A 23746-nucleotide genomic window follows, 5' to 3' on the forward strand; every position below is an offset into this window, starting at 1 on the left:
AGGAGGGGTGGGCTTGGTCCTTCCCCTGCCGGCCCAGGCTCGGCTCCTCCCTCTGCGTAGCGGACGTCCAGGGGGTCCAAGCCACAGGTGCGAGGAGGGGGCCCTCCCTGCTGTAGCAGCTGGGAGGAGCTCCCGCCTCGCCCCAGATACCCCGGTGATGGGCACAACCTAGACAGGACAGGATTGAGTCTCCTTCACAGACCTCCATCTAGGACCCGAGTGAGGGGATGTTTCACCATGTCCCTGATCTCCTCCCCAAGGGGTATCATTGACCCCCGAGACACCAGGTGCCCACCCCATCTCCTGACTGATGCGCTGCCCCCTAGTGTTGGCAGGGGGCCTGGCTGAGGGTGGCCTCCCAGCGCGTCCGCTTGCTCTTGGTTGAGATTTACACCCAAGACGCACCAGCTGGAAGCCAGCCCCCCCCCCCGGGGGGCCTGGAGTATCTTTCCCCTGAATCTCAGATCCAGGCCTCTGTCCTCTGGTCACAGGCAATGGGAGGAAGTTACCACGAGGAAACAGGCCAAGTAAATAAATCCGGAATTAATTGGAAACACCATCCGTGCGAAAAGCCAGGGCTTGTCTTTCACTCGGGGAGGAAGGTGGCCAGAGGGGGCCGCAGAGAGAGCCTATTGCAAAGACCCAGCCGGAGGGGAGTGCGGAAAGGCCGCTGTGGAGGGGCTCGATGCGGGAACGAGGGGGCTGGGGCCTGCTCCGAAGGCTTGGCTCAGGCAGACAGGGCGATTTCTGACTTGCATCTGACAGTGCAAAGGAGGGAGAGGAAGAGAGTCTGGCTGAGCGTGCATGGGGAGGGGGAGTGTGCACGAGGCAGCGTGCGTGGGAGTGGCTAAGTGTGAGATGCGTGAGTGAGTGAGCGTGGGAGTGGGTGAGAACGTTCATGGGAGCGGGTGAGTATGCGTGGGTGAGAGCGTCTATCGGAGCAGGAGTTGGTGAGAGGGTGCCCGGGGCGGGGGGCGGGTTGAGAGGGTGCCCGGAGGCGGAGGCGAGGGGGCCTTGGCGTGGATGCGAGAGGGCCCGGGGTACGAGGAGGCCCGGGGGTGGATGCGAGGGGGCCCAGGTGTGGGCATAAGGAACGGGTGAGCAGGTGACTGGGAGTGGGTGCCCAAGAACTGGTGCGAGGGTGCCTGGTAGCACGTGAGGTATCAGTTGGTTTTGCGTGTGCACCGTAGCACTGAAGCACCTTCCAGTCATGCGTTAAGCAACGTGATAACATCTGTCCCATGTTGCTTGTTCTCTCCTCCGGTCCCCACACGGAGAAGCGTGTGCAGCGTTTTGGCAGGGTCCTAGGCTGGGTTCGCTCTGCCCTCTCTCTTCCGGCCCCTTTGTCCCAGAGTCGGGGTTTCTGTGCGGGCTAGTGCTGGCGTCTTGCTGTCAGCCAGGAGGCGTCGGGGTGACAGTCCTGCAGGCCAGTAGTAACAAGCGCTGAGTGATTTTTGGCCTGACGCTTGGAAAGGGATTAGCACCCGCCTCCTGCCACACGGGGGGCACTCGGAATCGCTCGTCTCTTTTGAAAATCTTGGCTTGACATCTCCTGTGCGTGCATGGTGCAGGCACACCTGGGGCAGCCTGCACCCCTGCATCTTCTCAGGCCAGCTCTGACGTGCCTACGTTCTGCCTGGGGTGATCTCTCGAAGGTCTGCTCACACCGCCCCCCGCGGCCCTTGTGAAGCAGGGCAGGGCTATTCTCCCTATTGTATAGATGGGAAACTGAGTCACGGGGTGACTAAGGCCCGGATCCACAAAGGTGTCAGGCTGAGGGGCCGGAGAAGCGAATTCAGTGGCAGTCAGGAGCCTAAGACCTTTGTGGGTCTGGACTGAAGTGACTTATCCAGGGTCCCAGAGAGAGTTTGTGGCGGAGCAGGGATTTGAACTGTGGTCTCCCAAGCGCTGAGCTCACCACTGGACCATCCATCCTCTCAGCTCTGCCCGCACAGCTTAATCAACCCTTGATCTCTCTGCTGAGGCTGCAGCGACCAGGCCAGCTGGAATCGATGGCACCGGGGGCGTTTGCAAGGACCCCTGCCCGATTGGAAGTGAGCTAAGAGGCACCGTGCTCATTTCACGCCAAATCTTTCCAAGCTATTATCTGCTGCGCTTCCCCCACCAGCGCACCGTGGTCTGTCTCGCATTGATCCAGCTGCTGTTATCACAGGCTGGGGTTTAATCTCCCCACGGCACATCCATGCTGTGAACGCCGCGAGGAGCGCGCCGGTCCCAGAGGAAGCTCGCCAGCCCGCTCCAGGATACTTATCTGGAGAAAAACACACAGTCTTGTCCGTTTGGGACCGTTACTGCGGTGTCAGGAGGAAGCTGATGGGGGTGTGAGTAGCCCAGCCCAGTCTGGAGATTACGTCCCAGGCTGGCTTGCAGGCCCAGTGCATGCCAGAAACGAGAGGGGGAGTCCTGTGTTTGGTGGCTAGAACCGGGGCTGGAGCAGGGGACTGGGTGGGGAATGGCGGGTAGGGGGGATTTGTGACACTGCCCGCCTTGTAAATACCTGCCACGTCCCAGGCAGATGAACGAGATGGCTCCAAAGGCATCTCCCGTCACTGACAGCGCTGAAATAGACCAGGGTCTCCACCTGGGATTCCCTGCCAAAATGGGCATCCCCGGCGGGCACCTCTGCCCAGATATGCCGGGGCCGTCAGTCACGCTCGCGGAGGTGCCGCCCTCTCCGATTGGCCCCGGCCTGCCCTGTTCAGCTCACCCGCGTCGGCTTAGCTGAGAGAAGCCTGAGCTAGAGACAGCCACGAAGGCCTCGGGCCGAACGGAGCTGATCCAGAGAAGTGCTGAGTTCCCATCGCGCTGCCTCAAGCTTCCCAGGCTCCCGTTTCCATGGGATTTCCATGGGAGCCGGGGTGCTGAGCCCTGCTCAGAATTAGGCCCGTAGTCGGCGGGAGATTGGCAACCAGCAGTAACAGCTGAAAGCTCAGGGCCGGGGAGCACAGCTCTGGGGGATCTGCCAGAACCAGCGCAGCTTCACTCAGACAAGCTCATCGATCCGTGGTTAAGTCGCCATCGCTTCCCTCTCCCGCCCTGAGACCTCCACGTTACTGCTGCCAAGCGCCTAGATGCCACGGGGATGGGCACGAGTCAAACTCTACAATAGCTAGCAGCAGGAGAGAGGCCTCAGAGGGCTGGTCTAGAGAAGCCCCGCACTGGCCTGGCGAAGATGCTGGTGGAAACGGACAGAGCCCCATTGGCCAGCGCGGGGGGCTGGGTACAGTACTCCCCCCCACCTCTGCGGCCTTTCCCCAGCAGCTGGTTTCTGGAGACCGTCCTCAGGCAGGAGCGTGGCTCGGACGAGATGAGGCAGGTCTCGGGAGCCACCTGTTGGGGGATATTCTGTGCGGAAGGGGAACGGTTTTGCTGCTCCGTCTCCTAGCAGGAATGCGGCAGCTCAGGTTTGCCCAGTTCCTCTCGTCCCAGGATTCCTGCTCTCCGAAGGAGGCTTGGCTTCTCCCTGGCGGAGGTGTGCCAGGAGGCCGTGGCTGCTTTGCTGCCGGAAGTCTCTCTTTTCGCGTACCCTGTTCTGAAACGGTTCCTTAAGGGGCTGTTGCATTTGTCCCTCCTGCCTCCTGGGAATGGACCCTGGAAACCGCCAGAATGAGAGATCCCACTTAACCCAAGAGCGGAGCGACCTCACTAATGCCTTCCCCTACCACTTGCCGTCCTAGCTGGAATTCGGCAACCAAGAGGCAGGACCCTGCAGCCCCTCCTCCATTGTCAAGTTTGCAGGAGACAGGGTGGCGTTACATCTCCTGGGGCTTGTTCCTGGTTGGGTGAGGATTCCATCCATCCTTCCACAGCCCCGGCTGCCTCCGCGTCTCGCCTGCGTCCTGATCTCAGAGACTTGTCAGGCGGCTACGTGGCTATCGGTTCGCACCGCTGCTCAGTGCCGCTGTCTTGATTCTTGGAGCCGCGTTGGACGCTGGGTTCGGGAGGCTGCTCCTGCTGGGTGGCCTCCCTCTGAGCCTTGCGAGCCACCTCTCGGGGAGCGATGGGGGTGGACGGGGAATCGTTTTGCTGCCTGCTGTCCTGGAGCCGGCTGGAAGGGGGAACATTGCTGAAGCTCCCTGGATGCGTTGCCTTCCCAGACCCATGCCGACCGGCCTCGCTCCCTGTTGCTTTGGAGCCTTGACTCATTAGGCAGAAGATCCAAGCAGGGTTGGAACCACCAGCCTGTAGTGTCTTGTGTGGAACATTCAGATCCGCGGACGGTGGCCATGCCCGGTCCTCAGCATGAACTGATTTAGGGCCAGTCCCAGCCGGGTCTCAGATCCTCCCGCCAGCCCCTCAGTTGAGGGTGGCTCTACCGTACAGCCCTTGGCCAGCTCCGTGCTGGTAAATAACCGTCCATTCCTCAGGCCATTCGTGGGGTAGAATGGGAAGAACTGCGAGTCTGGGAGGCTCCGAGCGACCTAATGATGCTCCAAGCCGCAGGAACCAATACGCACCCTGTGGCGGCGCTTGTCTGTGTGTCCCGAGCAAAACATCTTCAGGAGCAAACTAGCAGCACAAGAGCTAAACCGTGGCAGGCCGGGGCTGGTAGCAGGTGTTGACAACAGGGGGCGCTACTACCCCTGAAATGGACGTTTCCTGGCTCCCGGTGCAGCCGATTGCTGGCATACCAGTGAAAAAGGTCCACAATAATTAACTGCAATACACAGCCGTTTAGTGAGAAGGAATTACACAAGCGGTAAAGGGTTATATTAAGCACATAACTCCTACGTTAGACATTAAGAGCTCTACGTTAAGAGCTATACATTCCTCTTAACGAGCCTCTCTTTCACAAACAGGCCCTGCGCTAGCCTCACGCAGTTCCTGCTTGGCAAACAGAGAAGGTGGTTACCAATTTCTGCCCTCCTGGTCTGTTCTTCTCAGCCCTCTGGTCTGTCTCGGATTCCCACGAGGGAAGGCCTTGGTTGCCTTGAGACCCCTCTGGTCACAGTCCTACGCGAGCCCACGGAGCAGAGGTTTGGCTACTCTGTCTAGCAGCGTTGCTTCTTCAAGCATCAATTAAGGAATCCCAACCACAGTAATGTACTTTGCATGATTTTTATACTCTTTTTCCTCAGAGGAGTCACATGTCTTAAAAGTATGCCCAGTGGGCGTGTGGCTACTAATTTTACCTAATTAGTGGTTTAGAAGGGGGTGGGGGTGGTGGTACCGTAGGAAGATCACCCTACGTTTACTCACTCATCAGTCGTTCACTCGATCTCTCTGCGTGATGTTCCTGCTGTAAGGTCACTATAACCAGGTCGGCCTGTGCTCCTGGCTGGCACTTTATACATGTGCTATTTACTTTTGCGTGGGCCCCTATTTGCCGACCCATAGGTTCAATATCGATCGCACACGCGGGCTTTGCCAGTTCTTCATCAAATCTACTTCTGTGTAAAGGGACCCTGCTCCCAGGATCCTCTGCAGCCCTTCAGCCATGTTTCAGTCATGTCAAGATATGCTCACACCCTTCATTCATCACACGGCCACACCAATTTGGCACCATCCCAGCAGCAGGGGGCACGGGTGGGTTCCGAGGATCGTGAAAGAGACGGGGAGTTCTCCCCCGCTGGCTGTCCTTATTTACGTCGGCTCTTCACAGGGCCGGCGGGCAGCTGGGAGAGCAGCCTATTGTGATACCCCAGCTCAGGCATCGCGGCAGAAAAGTGACTTCTCATTTGTTAGTATTTATTGATATAGGGCCGCTCTATAAAATAACCGGTCCCTGTCCCGGCATATACGGGGTCCTCTTTCCCATTCAGACCCTGGCCAGGCCATATACAAACCCAGCTCCAAGACCAGGCTCGGTTTGTTAATTATCCTCTTATCTACCTGTCAATTTTCACTCCTTTATCTCTTCACGCCGGCAGCTGTCAGACCTGGTAAAATCTCTCGCAATAAAAGTAGAAGTGGTCAGTGTGAAAGGTCCCAGCGTTTTACAATGAGAGCTTTACTGACCATATATGGCTTTTCCGCACCCGAATTTACATCTATGCACATTGTCTCAGTTAACACTGGTTTGGGTCAATTCCAGGAGGTTTTAGACACCAAATGACCTGTCTGGCAGTGAATACAAGCTCCCTGCTGTAAATAATGTTAACTCTTTGTTTCCCGGGCTAGACCTGATCAATCACTATGCAGCAAAGCATGGGTGCTGACTCGGTGGGTGCTCTGCGGCTCAAGCACCCATGGAGAAAAAAATAAGGGGTGCTGAGCTGTTGGGTGACTGCTGGGAGGCGCTTGGGGAGGGGGGAAAGGAGCGAGCGGCGGGTGATTGGGGGGCCTTGGGGGAGGGGCGGAGCAGGGGCAGGAAGAGGTGGCGCAAGGGCGGAGCCTTGGGGAGGGGGCGGGACAGGAAGAGGCAGAGCGAGGGCAGGGCCTCAAGGGAAGGGGCAGAGTGGGGGTGGGGCCTCGGGGCAGAGCAGGGGTGGAGCACCCATCGGGGAAAAATAAAAGCCAGCGCCCATGTTGGAAGCAGGCGTTTAACGTTAAGAACATGCTGACGTCCCATCGCTCGTTGAACGCGAAGCAGGCGCTGAAATCGGCATGGCCAGCTTTTGTGACTGTTAGCACGGCCTCCCAATATTTGGTGTGTTTAAGATCCCGGATGGTGGCATCAGAGAGAATCTCTGTGCTCAGTTTTCTGGACCTGGTGGTTGAGACAAGCTTGTAAACGTGGCCTGAGCGTGAGCTGAAAGCTCAGCCACCAGACCGCGGGGAAAAAAGCACCCACCGTTTTTAGTGATCCCATGATTTTGAAGGCAATCTCACGACGCCGGGGCCCGACTCATGCTTTGCGAAGGCGTGAAGTTGGCGTTGGTGTTCTTTGTGGAGCGGGGACCATGAGCCTTAACTCTCGGGCCCGGCGACCCTTCAAGCTGGGGGTGTGACTTCCCGCTGCAGGAGACATACCCGCGCTAGCTAGCGTGCTTTAAACAGAGGATAGCCACGGTGGTGTCCAGGGCAAGCTGCCCCGAGGATGGTCTCGTGCGAGACACGGGCCCGGACTCAGGTGCCTACCCCCTCCCACCGCAGCTCCTCCGCTATTTTTAGCATGCTAGCACAATCAGAGCTGGTGCTTGTATGTCTTCTTGAGCTGGAATTTTTGCCCGTAGCTCGGAGCGTAGGCGCTGCTCTGTGAAATCCCATCCCACCCCTTCAGAGCCATGGTCAGGATTCCAGGGATTGCTGGCCTGTGATGCTTTCCTTCGAGCCCGGAGCGGGGAAGGAAATAGGACAGTTTAGCCTGTCCTGGGAAGTGCGGAAAAAGAGTCAGAGGCACTTTTGCCGTGGGTGGAGCCTTAACCCTCTCCTCTCTCTCTCTCTCTTTCCACAGCCGTCCAACGGGGAGAGCACCGCCAAGCATGTAGACGCCACAGTAAGTGACATGCCTTCGCGCGTTCGTATCAATGCTAGAGATCGGGCCGAAGGGCGGGATCCGGAGTCCGAGGCGACCGAGTCTCTGATGGCTGAAGGGACTCCTGTTCTTCTCCCTGCATCGGTTTAACGACACCCATTGTGGTGTGTTGTCCCCATGCGGGATTTATTTTGTTAGCAAGGGAAGACGGAGGCCTGGAGATTTGGCCTGCTTCCTGGTAAGGAGCATGGGGAGTATAGTCCATCGAGCAATTTCCTGTTCTGAGAAGTACTATACTGAGAAGTGCCACTAGAGGGCGACAATTCACGACCTGCAACTGGTACATGACATGCTAGATTTGAGGTCTTCTTCCTGAGCTGAAATCAGAAACTGTCCCCTCGAATAAGCCGTGGGTTGCGCACCTGTTGTGAATTGAGCTGAACGGCCGTGCCGCAAGCACCGTGGCTGGGCCAACTGGCTTTGGAAACCAGAGAGCTGATTTCAGCTTTCTCACGGATCTGGAACGCGTCTGGGAGCATTTCTGCAGAGCCGAGAAAGGGCTGATAATTTTAATTCCCGCTGCATCCTGGGGGCCAGGTGGGAGGGGCAGTGGACTGTCTGAAGACCCATGCTGGAGGTTTTATGGAGTCTGGCCAGCACTAGGAATCTCCTGTGAGATGATCACCTTGCATATGCTGCTACTGAAGTTCTCTCTAAATAGACCCATCCAATCTTTTGTGGTTCTCCCAGCACCATGAGCCTATACCCCCATCTCCCCAGATGAGAGTGCATTGGAACCTGGCTCCGCTGCTGTGGGCCTAACGATCCAGCCCAAACAAATTAACTAGCGAGCTAAATCATGTGGAATTAAACCGAACAAGGCTTCTGTCTGCAGCAGCAAAACAGCCCTTTGTTGGCACCGGGTTTTTTTCCATTACATGTGCAGCTGTAAACATCCTTGCGGGCGTCTGTCAGTAGGATTAAGGGCTGTTTATGGCCACGAGGCAGCAGCAACGCCTGGGGCTGTGCAATTGAAATTTGCATCTGACCCACGCCACCATTCCATAGGGGGCATCGTTAGTGGCAGCAGAAGCTGCCAAGGGGTGGGGTTGCAGTAGCACGTGGAGGCTCCATGGTGCCAGGCACTGCCCAGACACAGAGTAAAAGCCTCTGCCCCAAAGATCTTCCAGGCTAATTAGACCACAGAAGGTTTATTGGCCCCATTTCACAGATGGGCAGTTGAGGCAAAGTGACATGGCCAAGGTCAAACAGAAAGTTGGTGACAGAGCTGGGAACTGAACCCCGAGTTCCCAGGTCCCTGCCACAAGGCTGGTCTCCCTGGCTCAGGGCGTTCATGTGGCTGCTTTGCTGGAGCTGTTGCTGATCAGTGTGTTTATGGGGATATTAGAACTTGGGTTCGTTATCGGTTTCAAGAGAATTATCTGTCCTCTCTTCCCTGCCAGGACACCAGCGCTTCCCTGTGCTCGCTTGCCACCCCTGCTAGGGTAAATGCTCTGGGGCGTGGCTAGCGTAATGCAAACAGCCTGGGGTTTCGTTAATTGCCAGACCTGGCTCCCCTCTCCCTTCAGGGGTCACTTGCGATCCCGTCTGCGGAAGGGGAGCAGGGGGAGCCGTCTGTGAATCGCAGCTGGCGGCAACGTTTAATCCCATGAATCGTGGCCAGCCGGATCATTTCTCAGTTCATCAATACAAGAAAAGGTCATTTCAATGCAGTCAGCATGTGTGTCTGTGTCGCCCCCGGGTGGCTGGCTCCCGCACTACAAGAGCTGGCTGCTTACGGCTAGGAGAGCTTTCCTTTAGCTCAGGCAGTAGGGGCTTGTGGTTTTGGTGCTGAAGGTCCCAGGTTTGATCCCAGCTGCCGGCTTGTGGTCTCAGGTTCATTACCTTAGGGAGGCAGTTTGGCCGAGTGGCTAGAACACTGCACTGGGACTCATGAGACCTCGCTCTGCCATTGGCCTGCTGCGTGACCTTGGGCAAGTCGCTTCCCCGCTCTGTGCCTCAGTTTCCCTCTGTGTCAGATGGGGATGATGAGCCCTCCTTTGCAAAGGTGTGTTGAGAGCGACTGTTGAAAAGCACGGTGTTAGAGCTAGGGGCTGTCGTGACATCATTTCCCCCTGACTTTAGCAGGCAGGTTCAGTGCAGGCTTCCCCTGCCCCGCACTGTCGATGCACCTTAATGCCTCCCCTTCCGGCCCTGCAGCTAGGCAGAGCCCCTCTGCAGGGCAATCCAGCCAGGCCCCATCTCTGGAGTGTGACTTGGCCAGAGGTCTGCCGGAGCCCCGGTGTTCGTTGCAATTTACACGAAGAGTCTATTCTGCAGATTGATGTCAGACGGGTGGCCGTTGACTGCAGCCCCCCAAAAGCTCCGCCCCTGCTTTGGCGGCTCATTTGCAGCTTCACTTGCCTCCTCTTCACTTAGAAGTGAAGTGAAACAGGTGTGACTCCTCTTCCCCCTGGGGTCCCCACCCAGTGCATCTGCGGCAGCCTCCGGAGGAGGAGCTGGCATTTCGCGGTCTTCATGGAGAGCCAGGCGCTGGCGAGGCTGGTCACCTGGCAGCGCCTGGCACGCTGAGGAGTTCTGTCTGTCGGCACAAAGCGACGCCCAGGGGCAAGGCATGATGGGAGACCAGAGCAGTAGCTTTGGGCCAGAGGCTGGTTTGTTACACCAGCACGAAGACAATTGCAACCCCAGATTTCCCCCGGCCCCCTGAAAACTCTCTTCTGCCAGGAAACCTGCAGGAGCCTGGACACCGTTCGGTTGCTGGGAGTACTGCCGATCGTTACGAGTTGGACCCGGGACCAGGATCTGGTTATCTACACCCTCAGGAAGGTGCTGGAGGAGAAAGTGTCTGGAAAATAGAGAGGCCCAGCTGGGAGTTCTGTGTAACACACGAGGCCTGGACGTTTCACTGGCTATCAGATGGGGAAAGGCTATTAAACCTCATGCTACAGGGTGCAAACCAGGACCTACTGTGGGACAGATCCTGCCCTGCCTTCTACTGCCGTGTTCTCCTTCCCCCGGGGCTGCTCCGGTCAGAGACGGGATCCTGAGCTAGATGGAGCCGGGGGTTTGGCCCTGCCTGTGCTGTTTGCTCAGCGCTGCGCTAGGTGAATGGGCAGTGGGTGGGGTCCGGTCTAACTGATGTGGAGCCAGCCCCACGAGGCAGGGATCGCCCCAGCCTGTCGCATGTGAAAGGATCTTTTGTGGCTTCTCCCTCCCCACAGCTCGGATCCTGGCTGCTGCGCATCAGAAGCCCTTAATAACATTAGCCTGGCCTGTTCTTATTGCTATCAGCTGATAGCGGCCTGATTCTTCCTCCGGGCGGGAGGGGGCCGGAGGAGTGGGGCGGAGGCTGCTCCCGGACCTGGTGCGCGCTTGTGGTGAGCCTGCCGCGCTGCAGAGGGGAAAGGACGGTGGAGCTCAGAGCCCAGATCTAAAGGCAGAAGAACTAAGCGCGGAGCCTGTGCCAGCCTCGTGCCCGTTCAGTAACCCGCACGCCGTGACCCAGCTCTGCCCTGGGCTGCAGCTCGGAGTAACTGCCCCGGGGGGCGGGTTGCTTGCGAAGGTCTCGGGGGAGAGGAGCGGCCATGCCTTGGAGGTGGATTAGCAGGAGCTTCACCTGGTCCAAGGTAAATCCATGGGCCGAGGGGTGAAGGCGCCAAGGCGGAGGTGGGAGGGCAGCGAGGCGCCGCGGGTCTGCGCTGCTTGGCTTTGCCCTGGGGTTTACGCACCCCAGGGTGGGCTTGTCGCCTCCCCAGTGGGGAAAGACGGAGTAGGAGGGCGATGGAGCAGGAGACACTCTGACAGGCCCTGGCGGGGGCCAGCACAAGAGATTTCCCGGGGGCTGTCTGGTCTCATTTCCTTCATGGAAGGGTACAGAGTGGGCAGCAGTGAAAGCCTGCCGCTGACCTGCTTCGAGGCCCTGTGATTCCTCCCTCCGAACGCGCCCAGCCTGGCCCGAGCTCAGAGGGCACGTCGGTCCTAACCCCGGCGGGCGCTGTTGTCCGGCGGTTAGCACAGCGGACTGGCGCTCCCAGCTCCTGGGTCTATTTGTGCCCCTTGCTGATTCCTGCTCGGGCTCCTAGGATGCCCTCCTGCCAGCTGGGAGCAGCGGGGGCGGAGATGGGCCAGGCGAGCGAAGTGCACACGCTGGAGGGGCACTGGCATGGTGCGCGCCCCGTGCTGGAGGCTGCTGGGCGGCGTAGGTGAGGATCCCGGCGTGAGTGCGATTCCCCGGTGCAGGGGGCATGATGCGCGCCCGATAAACTGACCCCTGCTGCCCCGAGGACACCCTGGGGCAGGAGGGCAAAGGCCAGTCGCGGCTCCAGGCACCCTGCAGTCCAGTGGCTCTCTGCTTCTGGAAGCGTGTTGTTGCTCTCGCTGTCTGTCTGTCTTTGGGCTGGACCCGGGGGGGGGGGGGGGGGGGGGGTGTGTCGCCGTCTGAAGCCTCGAAGGTGTCGTAGACAAATTTGCCCCCTGGCAGTTAAATAGAATAATTGTATTTCAAAGTGGATGCCCACACTGCGTAGACAAAGCCGCGATGCTGACGGAACCGGAGGCTCGGTGCCGCAGGTTTTGCTTTGCCGGGTGGAGGTCCGCGAGGGGGAGCGAGCCGGGTGTTTGGGCAGTAGGACAGCCCGGCGGCTGCCCAGCCCCCTCGTGCTCTGCAGGAGGTCGTGCCGAAATCCAGGTCCGTGCCCAGCCCCCTTCTGGATTCACTGCAGGATTCAGGTAGCCGTCACCTGGTAGAACCCCAGAGTCCTTCCAGCCATGTCCGCCTGACGGCCATGTGCTGGTTGGATCCCGTCCGCATTGCAGCCAGCAGCCGGCCGACCCGTGCTAGCGGGATGTGAGCTAGCGGTGTGCAGGTAGCGCCTCTGGCGGAGCCTCGGTCTAGCCACCCGAGCCCGGACGCAGGGAGTCGGGTGGGCCTGAGCTCCAGCCCAAGCCGCAAAGCCGGCTCCAGCCCTGCTAGCAGGAGTGGTCTGCCCCGCCTGGGCGGCTCGCAGCCAGCTGCAGTGTAGACACAGCCGAAGGGAGTGAGTTTGGCCTGGGAGGAAGCCCGGCGAGTGGCTTTTTCGCCGCAGCGAGCTCCCAGAGGCTGAGATGTCGGGAGCCACAGGCTATTAATGAGAATGGACGCAAACTCCTTGGGGGCGTGGGGCTGCGGGCTCAGGACTAGCGAGCGAGGACACGGCTGTCGCTCGGCGTGAAAAAGGCATTTCTCGCGGAGAAAGGTGGCGCTCTCGGCTGTCACTCGCGGGGGGTGCTTGGGCAGAAGGATTGGGAGCAGGGAGAACACCGAGGGCTTTCTGCTGCGTGGAGACGCGCTGGCTTGGCCGATCCGGCTCACCTTGAAAGGTAACTTTCCCGCCGACGGGGGCCGAGGAAGGAGAGCGTGGCCGTGATGTTCAGCTTGCCCTATCTGCTGCCCCTGACGCCCATGGTAAAACTGCCCTTGACGTCTTCGGCCAAACACTGTCCTCTGGAAACTCCCCCACACCCCCCTCCGCGTACAGCCCCTGCGGGGGAATGAGCCCTCCCTCAGTGACAGCTGATCAACCCATTGCAAAGGTGATTTGCAGCGAGCATGCTGGGTCTCCTTTGCTCCCGTTCGGGATGATATTTTCCACTGCGGTGGCCCTGGGGATGTGGGATGACTAAGGGGTGCCTTTAAAGGGGCAGAGCCTCCTGAAAATGTCCCAGCGGGGCGCGCGTGTGTGCAGCCAAGCAGGAACCCCCACCCTAAAAATTGTCCTAGGTAGATCCTAAAGCCAGGCCTGTCCAGTGTGCGGTATAAGGATGTCTCCTTGACCAGACCCAACGAGGGCTTCCCACTGCGTGTCCTCTTGGGGACTCCCAGTAGGTGGCGCTCTTCTCTCGGAGTCAGTACTGAACTAATGTGGCGGCAGGAGCCCAAACTCCTCCTGCAGTTTCACCCTGGTACAGGATCCTTCGTCATTTAATGTCCTAAGCCGTTGTGTGCTGGGCATTTTTTTAAACCGCTGCCACGCTCCACCCCAGCCGCAGCTGCATTTCCGCAGGGGGTGTAGCGACTCTTGGCTCTCTAGGGCCAGAGCCTCAGCTGGTGTCCCCCGGCATCGCTCCGAGAAGGATCCAGCCAAGGAACTGGTCTGTGGTTTGCGCAGCGGTGTGGGGCCCTCCGTGAGGTCAGATTTGACTACTCGAGTAAGATGAGCATTTAAACGACTCGTCGCTGATGGCTGGAGATCCTAAAACAAATGAGGTGTGAATGCGCGGAGGGGTTTTTGGAAACCCCACTCTGTTTTTCAGCTGAGGTCATGAAGTCACCCAACAAACAGGCGGCGGATGGGATTCTTGAGGCTGGGGATCGTGTGTAAATAGACGCTTCCTGCCTTGAGAACTCAAACATTTCCTCTGCCGAGCCGAGCCAAGGCAAACGCTGGCTGCTCACGCAGCCTTGCTTGTTAGGTAGCAAATGTGTCCTGCTGGTGGTACAGCCCTGGCCTCTGCTCGGGGGAGACTAGCCCCCCGTCCAGTACAGAGGTGCTGGGCTGGACTGCAGTGTGCCAGCACAGGGGCCTGGAGCACAGGCACACACAGTTCTGTGCAACTGGCGTGGCTGAGACCAGAGAAACTCGGGACATCCATGTGAGTTTCACTTGGAAATATATCAGGAAAAAAAGAGGGGAGGTTTTCAACGCCCCTTCCTCTCATCTGGCCTATACACAATAACTATAGGACACTGAGAGATGGACCTAACCCTTTGGAAGCCGGCTGGATCTTAGATACAAGGCACCTGCTAATGGCTGCGGGGGCGGGTTGTTGGCCTGCAGGAGGCGCTAGCGTGGGTAGGTTTCCCATAGCGATGACCTGGGGAAAGGATGTGCTAGAGCAAGGTGCCATGGCTGGAAAGGCTCAGCGATCTCTGCTCCCTACGTGGCCCACCTCAGCGCTGACCAGAAGACAGGACGCAGCTTGGCTGGAGCAGATTTGTTGCCAAGAAGGCTGACGGCATATTGGGCTGTATTAGTAGGAGCATTGCCAGCAGATCGAGGGAAGTGATTATTCCCCTCTCTTCGGCACTGGTGAGGCCACATCTGGAGTACTGCGTCTAGTTTTGGGCCCCCCACTACAGAAAGGATGTGGAAAAAATTGGAGAGAGCCCAGCGGAGGGCAACGAAAATGATTAGGGGGCTGGGGCACATGACTTATGAGGAGAGGCTGAGGGAACTGGGGTTATTTAGTCTGCAGAAGAGAAGAATGAGGGGGGATTTGATAGCAGCCTTCACCTACCTGAAGGGGGGTCCAAAGAGGATGGATCTAGACTGTTCTCAGTGGTGGCAGATGACAGAACAAGGAGCAATGGTCTCAAGTTGCAGTGGGGGAGGTCTAGGTTGGATATTAGGAAAAACTATTTCACTAGGAGGGTGGTGAAGCACTGGAATGGGTTACCTAGGGAGGTGGTGGAATCTCCATCCATAGAGGTTTTTAAGGCCTGGCTTGACGAAGCCCTGGCTGGGATGATTTAGTTGGGGTTGGTTCTGCTTTGAGCAGGGGGTTGGACTAGATACCTCCTGAGATCTCTGCCAGCCCTAATGGTCTATGATTCTGTGATTTGCAGCAGGAGCAAGGGATGCACTCCCAGGCTGGCTGTGGGTGCTGTGTGGATAGAGGGTGGGAGGGGGTTGCAGCACAGCTGAGGAGGGGTAGGAGAGGGCTCAGGAGTTTGGGGAGGGGTGGGGTATGTTATAGGATGGGAGGGTATGTGGAGGAGCAGGGGTGAAGTGTACAGAGTACAGGGAAGGGCTGACAGAGGACAGGTTTTCCCGACCTGGGTAAATTTTGGAGACTTTGAAATGGTTTCCCACCCTAAACTGGCCAAAAAGGCAAAACCTCTGAAATTTTCAAGATGCGACTAGGCTGCCTGCTAGTGATTTGCTACGGGGGGGGGGGGGGGGAGCAGGTGTTAGCTCTGAGATCTCTGTGGTCGGAGACACCGTTCCCCGATGAACTCCCACGATGGTAACTTTGCTTTTCTCTCTTTTCTTTAGGAATCCACAAAATCCTCCAAAAGTGCCCAGCCCCGACGCAGACCTTCCAGGTACAACCCCTGTGATTGCCCCCCAGCACCAGGCCATGGGCAGAGACTTCTCCCCCGGCGAGGAGAGCCGCCCGGGCCTGGCCTCATTCCCTCCCCAGCAGCGTGAGATCAGTGTAGACAGGGCTTGTTACTGTTCGATCAACTCAATCTTGTGTTTAAAAACAGAATCTGGAACTCGGCCTCCTCTTGGGGCCTCCTGCCGATGGCTGGTGCCGTGGTTGGTGACCGTGGCAGTATGGAAGCCCGAAGTCTGAGGTTATAACCAGGTGCCAGCCTAGGGTACCGCTGTTTAAACAAGTGAAGAATTTCTTCCCCTTGTGCTGGTGGTTCATTCGCGGATTGCTCCTCCAATTGACCAGAGCTCTCACATGGTGCTAGGGGGCGCTGTGCTGCCTGGGGGGATATCCCAGTAGGGGGCGCTCTCCCCTCTGAATGATTCCCGTGGGACTGAGCTGCAGGAGGGGGACCAGAATTTCCCCCTTTCCCCAGCAAGACTAAGACCAGCCCAGGCCGATCATCATCTCGGCGTCTCTCCGCTGTGTACTTCAGCCCCTGTCCTGTAGTGCGCGGAGCTCCTTCAGCTTCCAGTGAAGGCAGTGGGAAGGAGGGATGCTGAATGCCTGGCAGGGTGGGGCCCGTTTCTGGGGTCCTTGTGAGCTCACCCATACCTCAGGTGCCCCTTTCTTCATCTCCTCTATCTCCATGGGACGCCTGTGGTCTCCAACCCTCAACCCCTGCTTAGAAACGCTGTGCACCCTTGGGCCGGGGGGGGCGACCTCTGCATCCTTGCAGGGCAGAGCATCACTCCCCCAGGCGGGTGCAGGCTGCCTTGGCAGCTGTCTCCCTCAGGACCCCACAGCCTGTTTGCTTGGTCCGTGGCCGGATGCCAGGAGAGAGAGAGGCCCGTTGAGTGCGTTCCAGCCAGGCTTCACTTGGACTTCATTGATTATTTTGTGTAACCGAGATAAGCTCCCGGAGATACGGATCTGGTTGCCAAGAGGCAACAAAGGGAGAATGTAACGAATGGCGCTTGGAGATGGGGATGGGCTGGACAAGGTGGGGCCTGGGTCAGCACAGGAAGGATCTCTTCACCTGTGGGGCCTTGTAGGCTGCTCACCACAAACTACCCACCAGTGTCGGGCTGGGTGGTTGGGAGGGTTAGCTCTGGACGCGGTTTCCAGGAGCTCTGCCACTTTCTGCTATGGTCAATGGCCATTTGGACCCAGAGCCACCAGCTGCACTGAGAGCATGCGGCTGGGTGCAGAGGCTGGCACGGCAATTGGCCCCGTCTCTGCACCAATGTAGCTGGTGTACAGAGTAGGGGGTGGGTAGCTCCCACACCTAAACTCCATGGCTAGACCTGCCATGGGAGTCCCGACGTGTCCTCGCTCCAGCCACTCGACCTTCCCGTGTCCGTACCTTGCCCAGCCCATCTGTGGATCAGGGATGATGATCATTAGCGCACGGGTCTTAATGACCTACCGCTTACAACGCCCTTTGCAGTCGTCGGGCCAAGGAGGGTGCTGCGGGAACGCCACCTTGTTCGGGTTTCAGATCTCTAGACCTTCGCCCCGCAGGCCCGTAGCGCCCTGCTGGGCCCTGAGCTGGCTGCTTCTTGTTGGCCCAGGAGCGTGAGCGTGGCCCAGACCATGGAGGACAGCTGCGAGCTGGACCTGGTGTACATCACCGAGCGGATCATCGCCGTCTCGTACCCCAGCTCGGCCGAGGAGCAGAACTTCCGCAGCAACCTCAAGGAAGTGGCCCAGATGCTCAAGTCCAAGCATGGAGATAACTACCTGGTAAGAGACATCGCCCCGCTCCCCATTGGCAGGTGGCCGACTGGAGGGCCTGGGGAGGAGTGTCGGGAAGGGTGTGGAACTGACTGTGGGAGAGGAAGCTGTAGGGGCTGGGATCCTGAATTCCTGGGGTTGCCAAGCCATCCACCTCCCCGCAGCGTGGGGACGGTCCTGGCACCATGTTCCAGGGTCAGACGGGGACTCGGGAATCTCAGGAGGGTGTGAAATGGATGCCCAGATTCCGAGATCGATACATTCATGGTCACGAGGGTCCATTAAGAATATAAGAATGGCCATTCTGCATCAGACCAATGGTCCATCTAGCCAGGATCCTGTCTTTGACAGTAGCCAGTGCCAGGTGCTTCAGAGGGAGTGAACCAAACAGGGCAATTAGCAAGTGACCCATCCCCTGTCCTCCAGTCCCAGTGTCTGACAGTCAGAGGCTTAGGGACACCCAGAGCATGGGGTTGTGTCCCTGACCATCTTGCCTAATAGCCATTGATGGACCTGTCCTCCATGAACTTCCCTCATTCTTTTTTGAACCCAGTTATGTTTTTGGCCTTCACAACATCCCCTGGCAACAAGTTCCACAGGTTGTCTGTGCATTGTGTGAAGAAATGTTTCCTCTTGTTTGTTTTAAACCTGTTAATTTCCTCAGGTGACCCCTGGTTCTTGTGTGATGTGAAGGGGTAAATAACACTTCCCTAGTCACTTTCTCCACACCCGTCATGATTTTATAGACCTCTATCATCTCCCCCCTTAGTTGTCTCTTTTCTAAGATGGACAGTCCTAGTCTTTTTAATCTCTCCTCAGATGGAAGCTGTTCCATCCCCCCAATCATTTTTGTTGCCCTTCCAAATCCTACCTTTTCCAATTTGAATGGGGCAACCAGAACTGCATGCAGCATTCAAGGTGTGGGCGTACCATGGATTTACATAGCGGCATTCTGATATTTTCTGTCTTCTTATCTATCCCTTTCTTAATGATTCCCAACATTCTCTTCGCTTTTTTGACGGCCACTGCACATAGAATGGATATTTTCAGAGAACTATCCACACTGACTCCCAGATCTCTTTCTTGAGTGGTAACAGCTAATTTAGATCCCATCATTTTGTATGTACAGTTGGGATTATGTTTTCCAACATGCATTACTTTGCATTTATCAACGCTGAATTTCATCTGCCATTTTCTTGCCCGGTCACCTAGTTTCGTGAGATCCATTTGTAACTCTTCACAATCTGCTTTGGACTTAACTCTCTTGAGTAATTTTGTATCATCTGCCAACTTTGCCACCTCAGTCTTGGCCCCCTTTCCCAGATCATTTATGAGTATGTGGAGCAGCACAGGTCCCAGTACAGATCCTCGGGGGACCCCGCTGTTCGCCTCTTTCCATTGTGAAAACGGAGCGTTCTGATCATCCAGTCCAGGGGGTCTCTGCCTTCTCTCCTAGGGGGATCCTGCTCCCGGCCTGCTGGGACATGCCTCCCATTTCGCCAGGGTGGGGTTGTCACATCACCTGTCTGTGAGCCCACTCTGGGACTCTGACCCCAGGCTCTAGTCTGAGCTCTGGTTGACACCCCAGATCTAATCCGATCTCCTGGGTCACGCCGGCTGTGGCATGCACCCAGCCATCCAGCTGCTCGGTCATTCTTGCGGCAGTCACTCAGGGTCGTGCATTTAGGCAGCAACAATATATTGACTGCGACAGCCCTGTCCACCTCTGCCTGCCCAACAGAGAGACCCTGGAGCTGGGCACCGGTCCCCACCTCCTCTCTGACGCAGGAGCAGAGATTCCCCTGTAGCTCCGTGCACCTGGCCCTGCTTCGGCCTGGGTCACATCACCGGCTGCGTGATGCCCCGGGCCAGGCAGCCATAAGGCTTGCGGCCGCTTTGCTGGGCCGGTGGCTAACGGCCTAGCAGAGACTTCCCGCAGCAATGGCTCTGCGGTATGCAGGCGCTGCTCCCTGCTGCGGGTCAGGCCCAGCCCCAGGGTCCCCATCTGGCGCCCAGGCAGAACGAGGGGGCTGTATCTGCCCTGCAGGCTGGAGGGGAGAGTTGTGTCCGTGAGGTTGCAGTGATATGAGTGCGGACACCTGGGGGAGGTACCGTGCTGGGCTGAAGCTGGGTCTGGGTCTGTGCGGTGTGGCCGGGGGGCGCTGTCGCTGGGGCTGGGGCCGGGTCTGTGTGGGGTGGCCGGGGGGCGCTGTCGCTGGGTCTGGGTCTGTGTGGGGTGGCCGGGGGGCGCTGTCACTGGGGCCGGGGCTGTGTGGGGTGGCCGGGGGGCGCTGTCGCTGGGGCTGGGGCCGGGTCTGTGTGGGGTGGCCGGGGGGCGCTGTCGCTGGGGCTGGGGCCGGGGCTGTGTGGGGTGGCCGGGGGGCGCTGTCGCTGTCGCTGGGGCTGGGTCTGACCTTGCTCCACCGTTGCCCTTCTCCTGACTCTCTTCTCTCCTTCTCTCCCAAGCTTTTCAATCTGTCCGAGCGCAGACACGACATCAGCAAGCTGCACTCCAAGGTAAGCGCGGCCGGCCATGGGGGGTGCTCTGGGCGCCATTGAGGGCTGGGGGAGGGGCGGTCTCTGCCCCAGGAGGAGCTGGAGTCTGGCGGCGGGGGCCGGGGGGGCGGGAAGGATCCTGGGTGTTTCGCTCTCACCTCCAGTGGTGCACAGAGCCCAGCGGGGTTGAGTGTGCCCCCTGGCACGTTGTTTTGCCCCCGGGGGCACAGGTCACGAGGCAGGAGTGTTCCCACCCATAAGCACTGAGTTTGGCAGGTCCCTGCCCAGCACCCAATGGCCGACGTCACCAGAGCCCCGTCCCGGACAGCCCCGGAGGAGAGGCCAAGGGTCATGGACATGGAGCACCCCTCTGAGCCCCACAGGGGGTCCCCCAGGGCTGGGGAGGCCCTGGGGCGGTGGGGAGGTGAGGCCTGCCCCTCTTTGGTGCCCAGAGAGCTCTCTTCCGCCTCCCCCAGCCCCAGAACCGAAGGGGGCGCCTGGCTAAATGAAAATCTCTGCAGTGACGAATCCCAGGTCCCTGGTGCCCCCGTGGGTGTGACTGGGGCTACGGAAGTGCCAGGGAATCCCGACGCCGGTCAGACCCGCTGACAAGGAACGGCCTCTCCTGGCAGCCCAGCCGAGCCCGTGCGAGCCGGGCTCCTCTCAGCCTGCGGCGTCGCGGGTGCCATTCTCCGTGGTGTCTTGGCTCTGGGGGCCGGCCTCAGAGCTATCGTGCGACTCCCCAGCCGAGCCCGGGGGCTGCCAGCTGCGATGGGCCCGGCCCTGATCCCAGCTAGTCTTTGGAAGCTGGCTGGGATCAGAATGGGGCCTGGACTCCAGAGCCTCAGGGTGCGTCGGGGGCTGCTAGTGGGGAAAGGGGAGTCCCGTGAGAGCATCCAGGTCGGGACGGGGCTGCCAGCCCTGTGGATCCCCCACTGGCTGCGTGTTCCTTAGCCCCGTGGATGTGTTTTCTTTGTCCGCGAATCCCATCCTGCTCCCGCTGTCTCTGGCAGCCGCACGGGCTGGGCAAGGACTGGGAGCCAGGCACACGCCGGAATCTCCCAGCCTGCCCCCCAGCGCCATTCCCGGAGAGACAGCTAGCATGCGGCAAGCCCCGGCGGTGTGACAGGCGCTGGCGGGAGCAGTCGCAGGTTGATAGCGCCGGGGCAGCGGGAACGGATGGGCCTGGGGGTTGTCTCCGGGGAGCAGAGAAACCGGCCCAGGCCAGGAGTCGCCTGGGTCTCCGCAGCTGGGTAGCACCAAGGAGGAGGGGACCTCCGGAGCACTAATGCAAAGCAGGGATGCAGGCCAGGCTGGCACTGGGCACAATTAACCCCTTCCCACCCAGGCACCACACAGCCCACCCCCCCGCCCAGGTCCTGGTTCAGCACTTCCCATTGCTGGCTTCATGCCCTCCCTCCGTCGCTGTCCCACGTGTGCCCTTCCCCTCAGGCTGGTGGGCAGGTAAAGCCAGCCAGTGCAGCCTGGGTGGGGCTTTGCCATGGGGCTTGATGGCACCACACCAGAGCTGCTTTGGCCCCACAGTTTAGCCCAGGGCCCTGGGCAGCTGGCATGGTGCCCTCCCGTTCCTGCTGGGTACCAGGTGTGGGCAAGGCCCCCTTGTGGAGATACCTAAAGGCAAAGACCTGTTCTGCCCCTAGAAGGGTCTCCTGCATCTCCCAACCAGGGGCCACCTGAGTGGGTCCGCACACTCTGGGTCCCGCCCGGGCAGGTTACCCGGTGGGCAGCAGCGCCCGTGAGGCCAGGCTGGCATGAGGAGCCCTGGGCGTCTACGGCAACCGGTAACCAAAAGCCGCAGAGGGGGAGCCTTCATCTCCTCCAGCCTCCTCCTCCTCCCCCCTGTCTCTGCCCATCCCAGGTGCTGGATTTCGGGTGGCCCGACCTGCACACGCCTGCCCTGGAGAAGATCTGCAGCATCTGCAAGGCCATGGACACGTGGCTGAGCGCCGAGCCCCACAACGTGGTTGTGCTCCACAACAAGGTGAGCGAGAGCGCCCCCCGGGGGGCAGGGCCTGTTCGCCAATGGCCTGGCGGGGAGAGAAAAGCAGGGGGATGCTGTCTCGGGGGGCAGGGCACAGGGAAAACATGGGAGAGCAACTGGGAGGGGGAGCAGGGCCTGGGGGAGACGGGGAGCGCCTGGAACACTTCCCGGAGGGGCTGAACGAGGGACAAGGGGAGAGATGGGGCGCAGGGGCAGGTCCGTGGCCCGTTAACATCACAGACTCAAAGGAAAGAGCTTCATGGCCAGCCCTGGGCCCCCCTGGGAAGCCCCCCCCCCCCCGGCCTTCAGCTTTGGGAGGAAAGAGGTACAGACGAGATGCTACAGAAAGAGAAATTTAACCCACCACTTTTCACCCTCCGCTGAAATGCAGCCACCTCTGGGGTGGGACGTGGCAGCTGTTTAACAGCACCCAGGGACAGTGGATAGGCCCAACAAGTGAAGAAGGATCATGTGCGGGCCTGGCTTTTCACAGGTCCTGGAGCAGATTTCACAGGTCCCTCAAATCAGGAGGACAAATAGGCCCTTTTGCCACCAGCCAAAGGAGAATCCATCCCTAGCGGGCGATATAAACGCACAGATGTGGGTTCGTTTCACATTCCAGCCACCCAAACCAGCCCCTTCTAGCCCAGGATCTTTGCTCTCCATCTCTGGAGCCTCCAAAGGGTTACATTTTTCCTTGTGTCCAGACCCCCTCCCCCCCCCCCGGCAAAGACCCTCGCTCTGACCTGCCTTGCAGCCAGGACAGATGTAGCGACCCCGAAGCATCGGCTTGGCCGGCGGGAACAGCATCTCCCCTAGTGCCCAAGGCCCGATCCAATGGGTCTGACCCTGCAGTCCCACTTGTCCGGGACGGCTGGGGGCCTAGATAAAGCCACCACAGTCACAGGCAGAACATAAGCGACTCATGCTGGAGAGGACGCCCGAGCACCTCCCCTCTAAGAGCAAACGTGCACCACAGGCTGCAGCCTCTGGAGGGCGACATGGTCACCGGCGTCTGACCACACGCATGTTCGTGGGTCCCAGAGACAACCCGTGCCTGCTGATAGTGGGGGAGGGGCGGCACAACCCCGGAGCAGCTCGAGTCACGCCTCCCCGTCCGGCAGCGCCCGCCTCCCGGAAAGCAGCCACCCCGCCCAGCTGTTCCTCCAGCCTCTGGCGCAGCTTGTCAGCTCAGCTGCCCCGCAGGGAGGGGGCCCAGCCACACCATGTGACCGAGCAATCGGGGGCGGGGCCATGCGACCCTGCATGCCCGGCCCCCCACTCGTCACCTCTGGTCTAGTAGATAGGGGAGTGGGGGAACACGCCGGCAGTCAGGCATGACAACACGCTCCGTGTGCGTGATACAGAATTAGGAACACAATAGCTTCCAAATCCAGGCACGACAACCCCACCCCTGTCAAAAGCTTCTGCGGGGTGTTATTCATCACCCGAGATCCCAGCACGGATTCCTCTAGCACCTCCCTTCCCTAGCGCGTCGCTCTGGGCACTTCAGGCTGGAAATATGGTGACCGTTTTGCTGGCTGCTGAAATGCAGCCACCTCTGGGGTGGATCGTGGCGGCTCGTTACCAGCACACTGGGCCCGCTCTAAAGCCTGTTGAAATCAAGGGGAGTCTTTGCATTCAGTGAGCGTTGAATCAGGCCCTGCGCGAAGGACCCTGCCGCTGGCTGGTGGACTCTGGGATGTCTCTGGATGCCACCCGGGATGCCCAATGCCCTCTTTGTTCTGGTCTCTCGCAGGGAAACCGAGGCCGGATGGGAGTCGTGGTGGCCGCCTACATGCACTACAGCAACATTTCAGCCAGGTGAGAGGAGCCTGGCATGCGGGGGGGTGGGGCACCTGGAGCAGCATCCCAGGTGTCCCCTATGGACCCTCTCCCCAAAGCCTTAGTGCCCCCGTGGAGATAACCAGCCCGGGGACCCGCCTTTCGGAGCCCAGTTCAGGAGGACGCCG

General features: G+C 59.2%; 1 protein-coding gene across 1 annotated transcript in view; it reads left to right on the plus strand.

Annotated features, from left to right (window-relative positions):
• Positions 1 to 23746, plus strand: part of TNS1 (tensin 1) — a 240959-nt gene that overhangs the window by 114111 nt on the left and 103102 nt on the right. The window contains exons 5-10 of the mRNA XM_026647377.1: positions 7358 to 7399; positions 15436 to 15485; positions 17113 to 17284; positions 19742 to 19792; positions 21651 to 21773; positions 23533 to 23597. Of these exons, the coding sequence (XP_026503162.1) occupies positions 7358 to 7399; positions 15436 to 15485; positions 17113 to 17284; positions 19742 to 19792; positions 21651 to 21773; positions 23533 to 23597 (503 nt within the window). The remainder of the gene's footprint in view (positions 1 to 7357; positions 7400 to 15435; positions 15486 to 17112; positions 17285 to 19741; positions 19793 to 21650; positions 21774 to 23532; positions 23598 to 23746) is intronic.

The sequence above is a fragment of the Terrapene carolina genome, unplaced genomic scaffold, assembly GCF_002925995.2.
Source record: "Terrapene carolina triunguis isolate 2854851 unplaced genomic scaffold, T_m_triunguis-2.0 Scaffold62, whole genome shotgun sequence".
NCBI classification, from domain to species: Eukaryota; Metazoa; Chordata; order Testudines; family Emydidae; genus Terrapene; species Terrapene triunguis.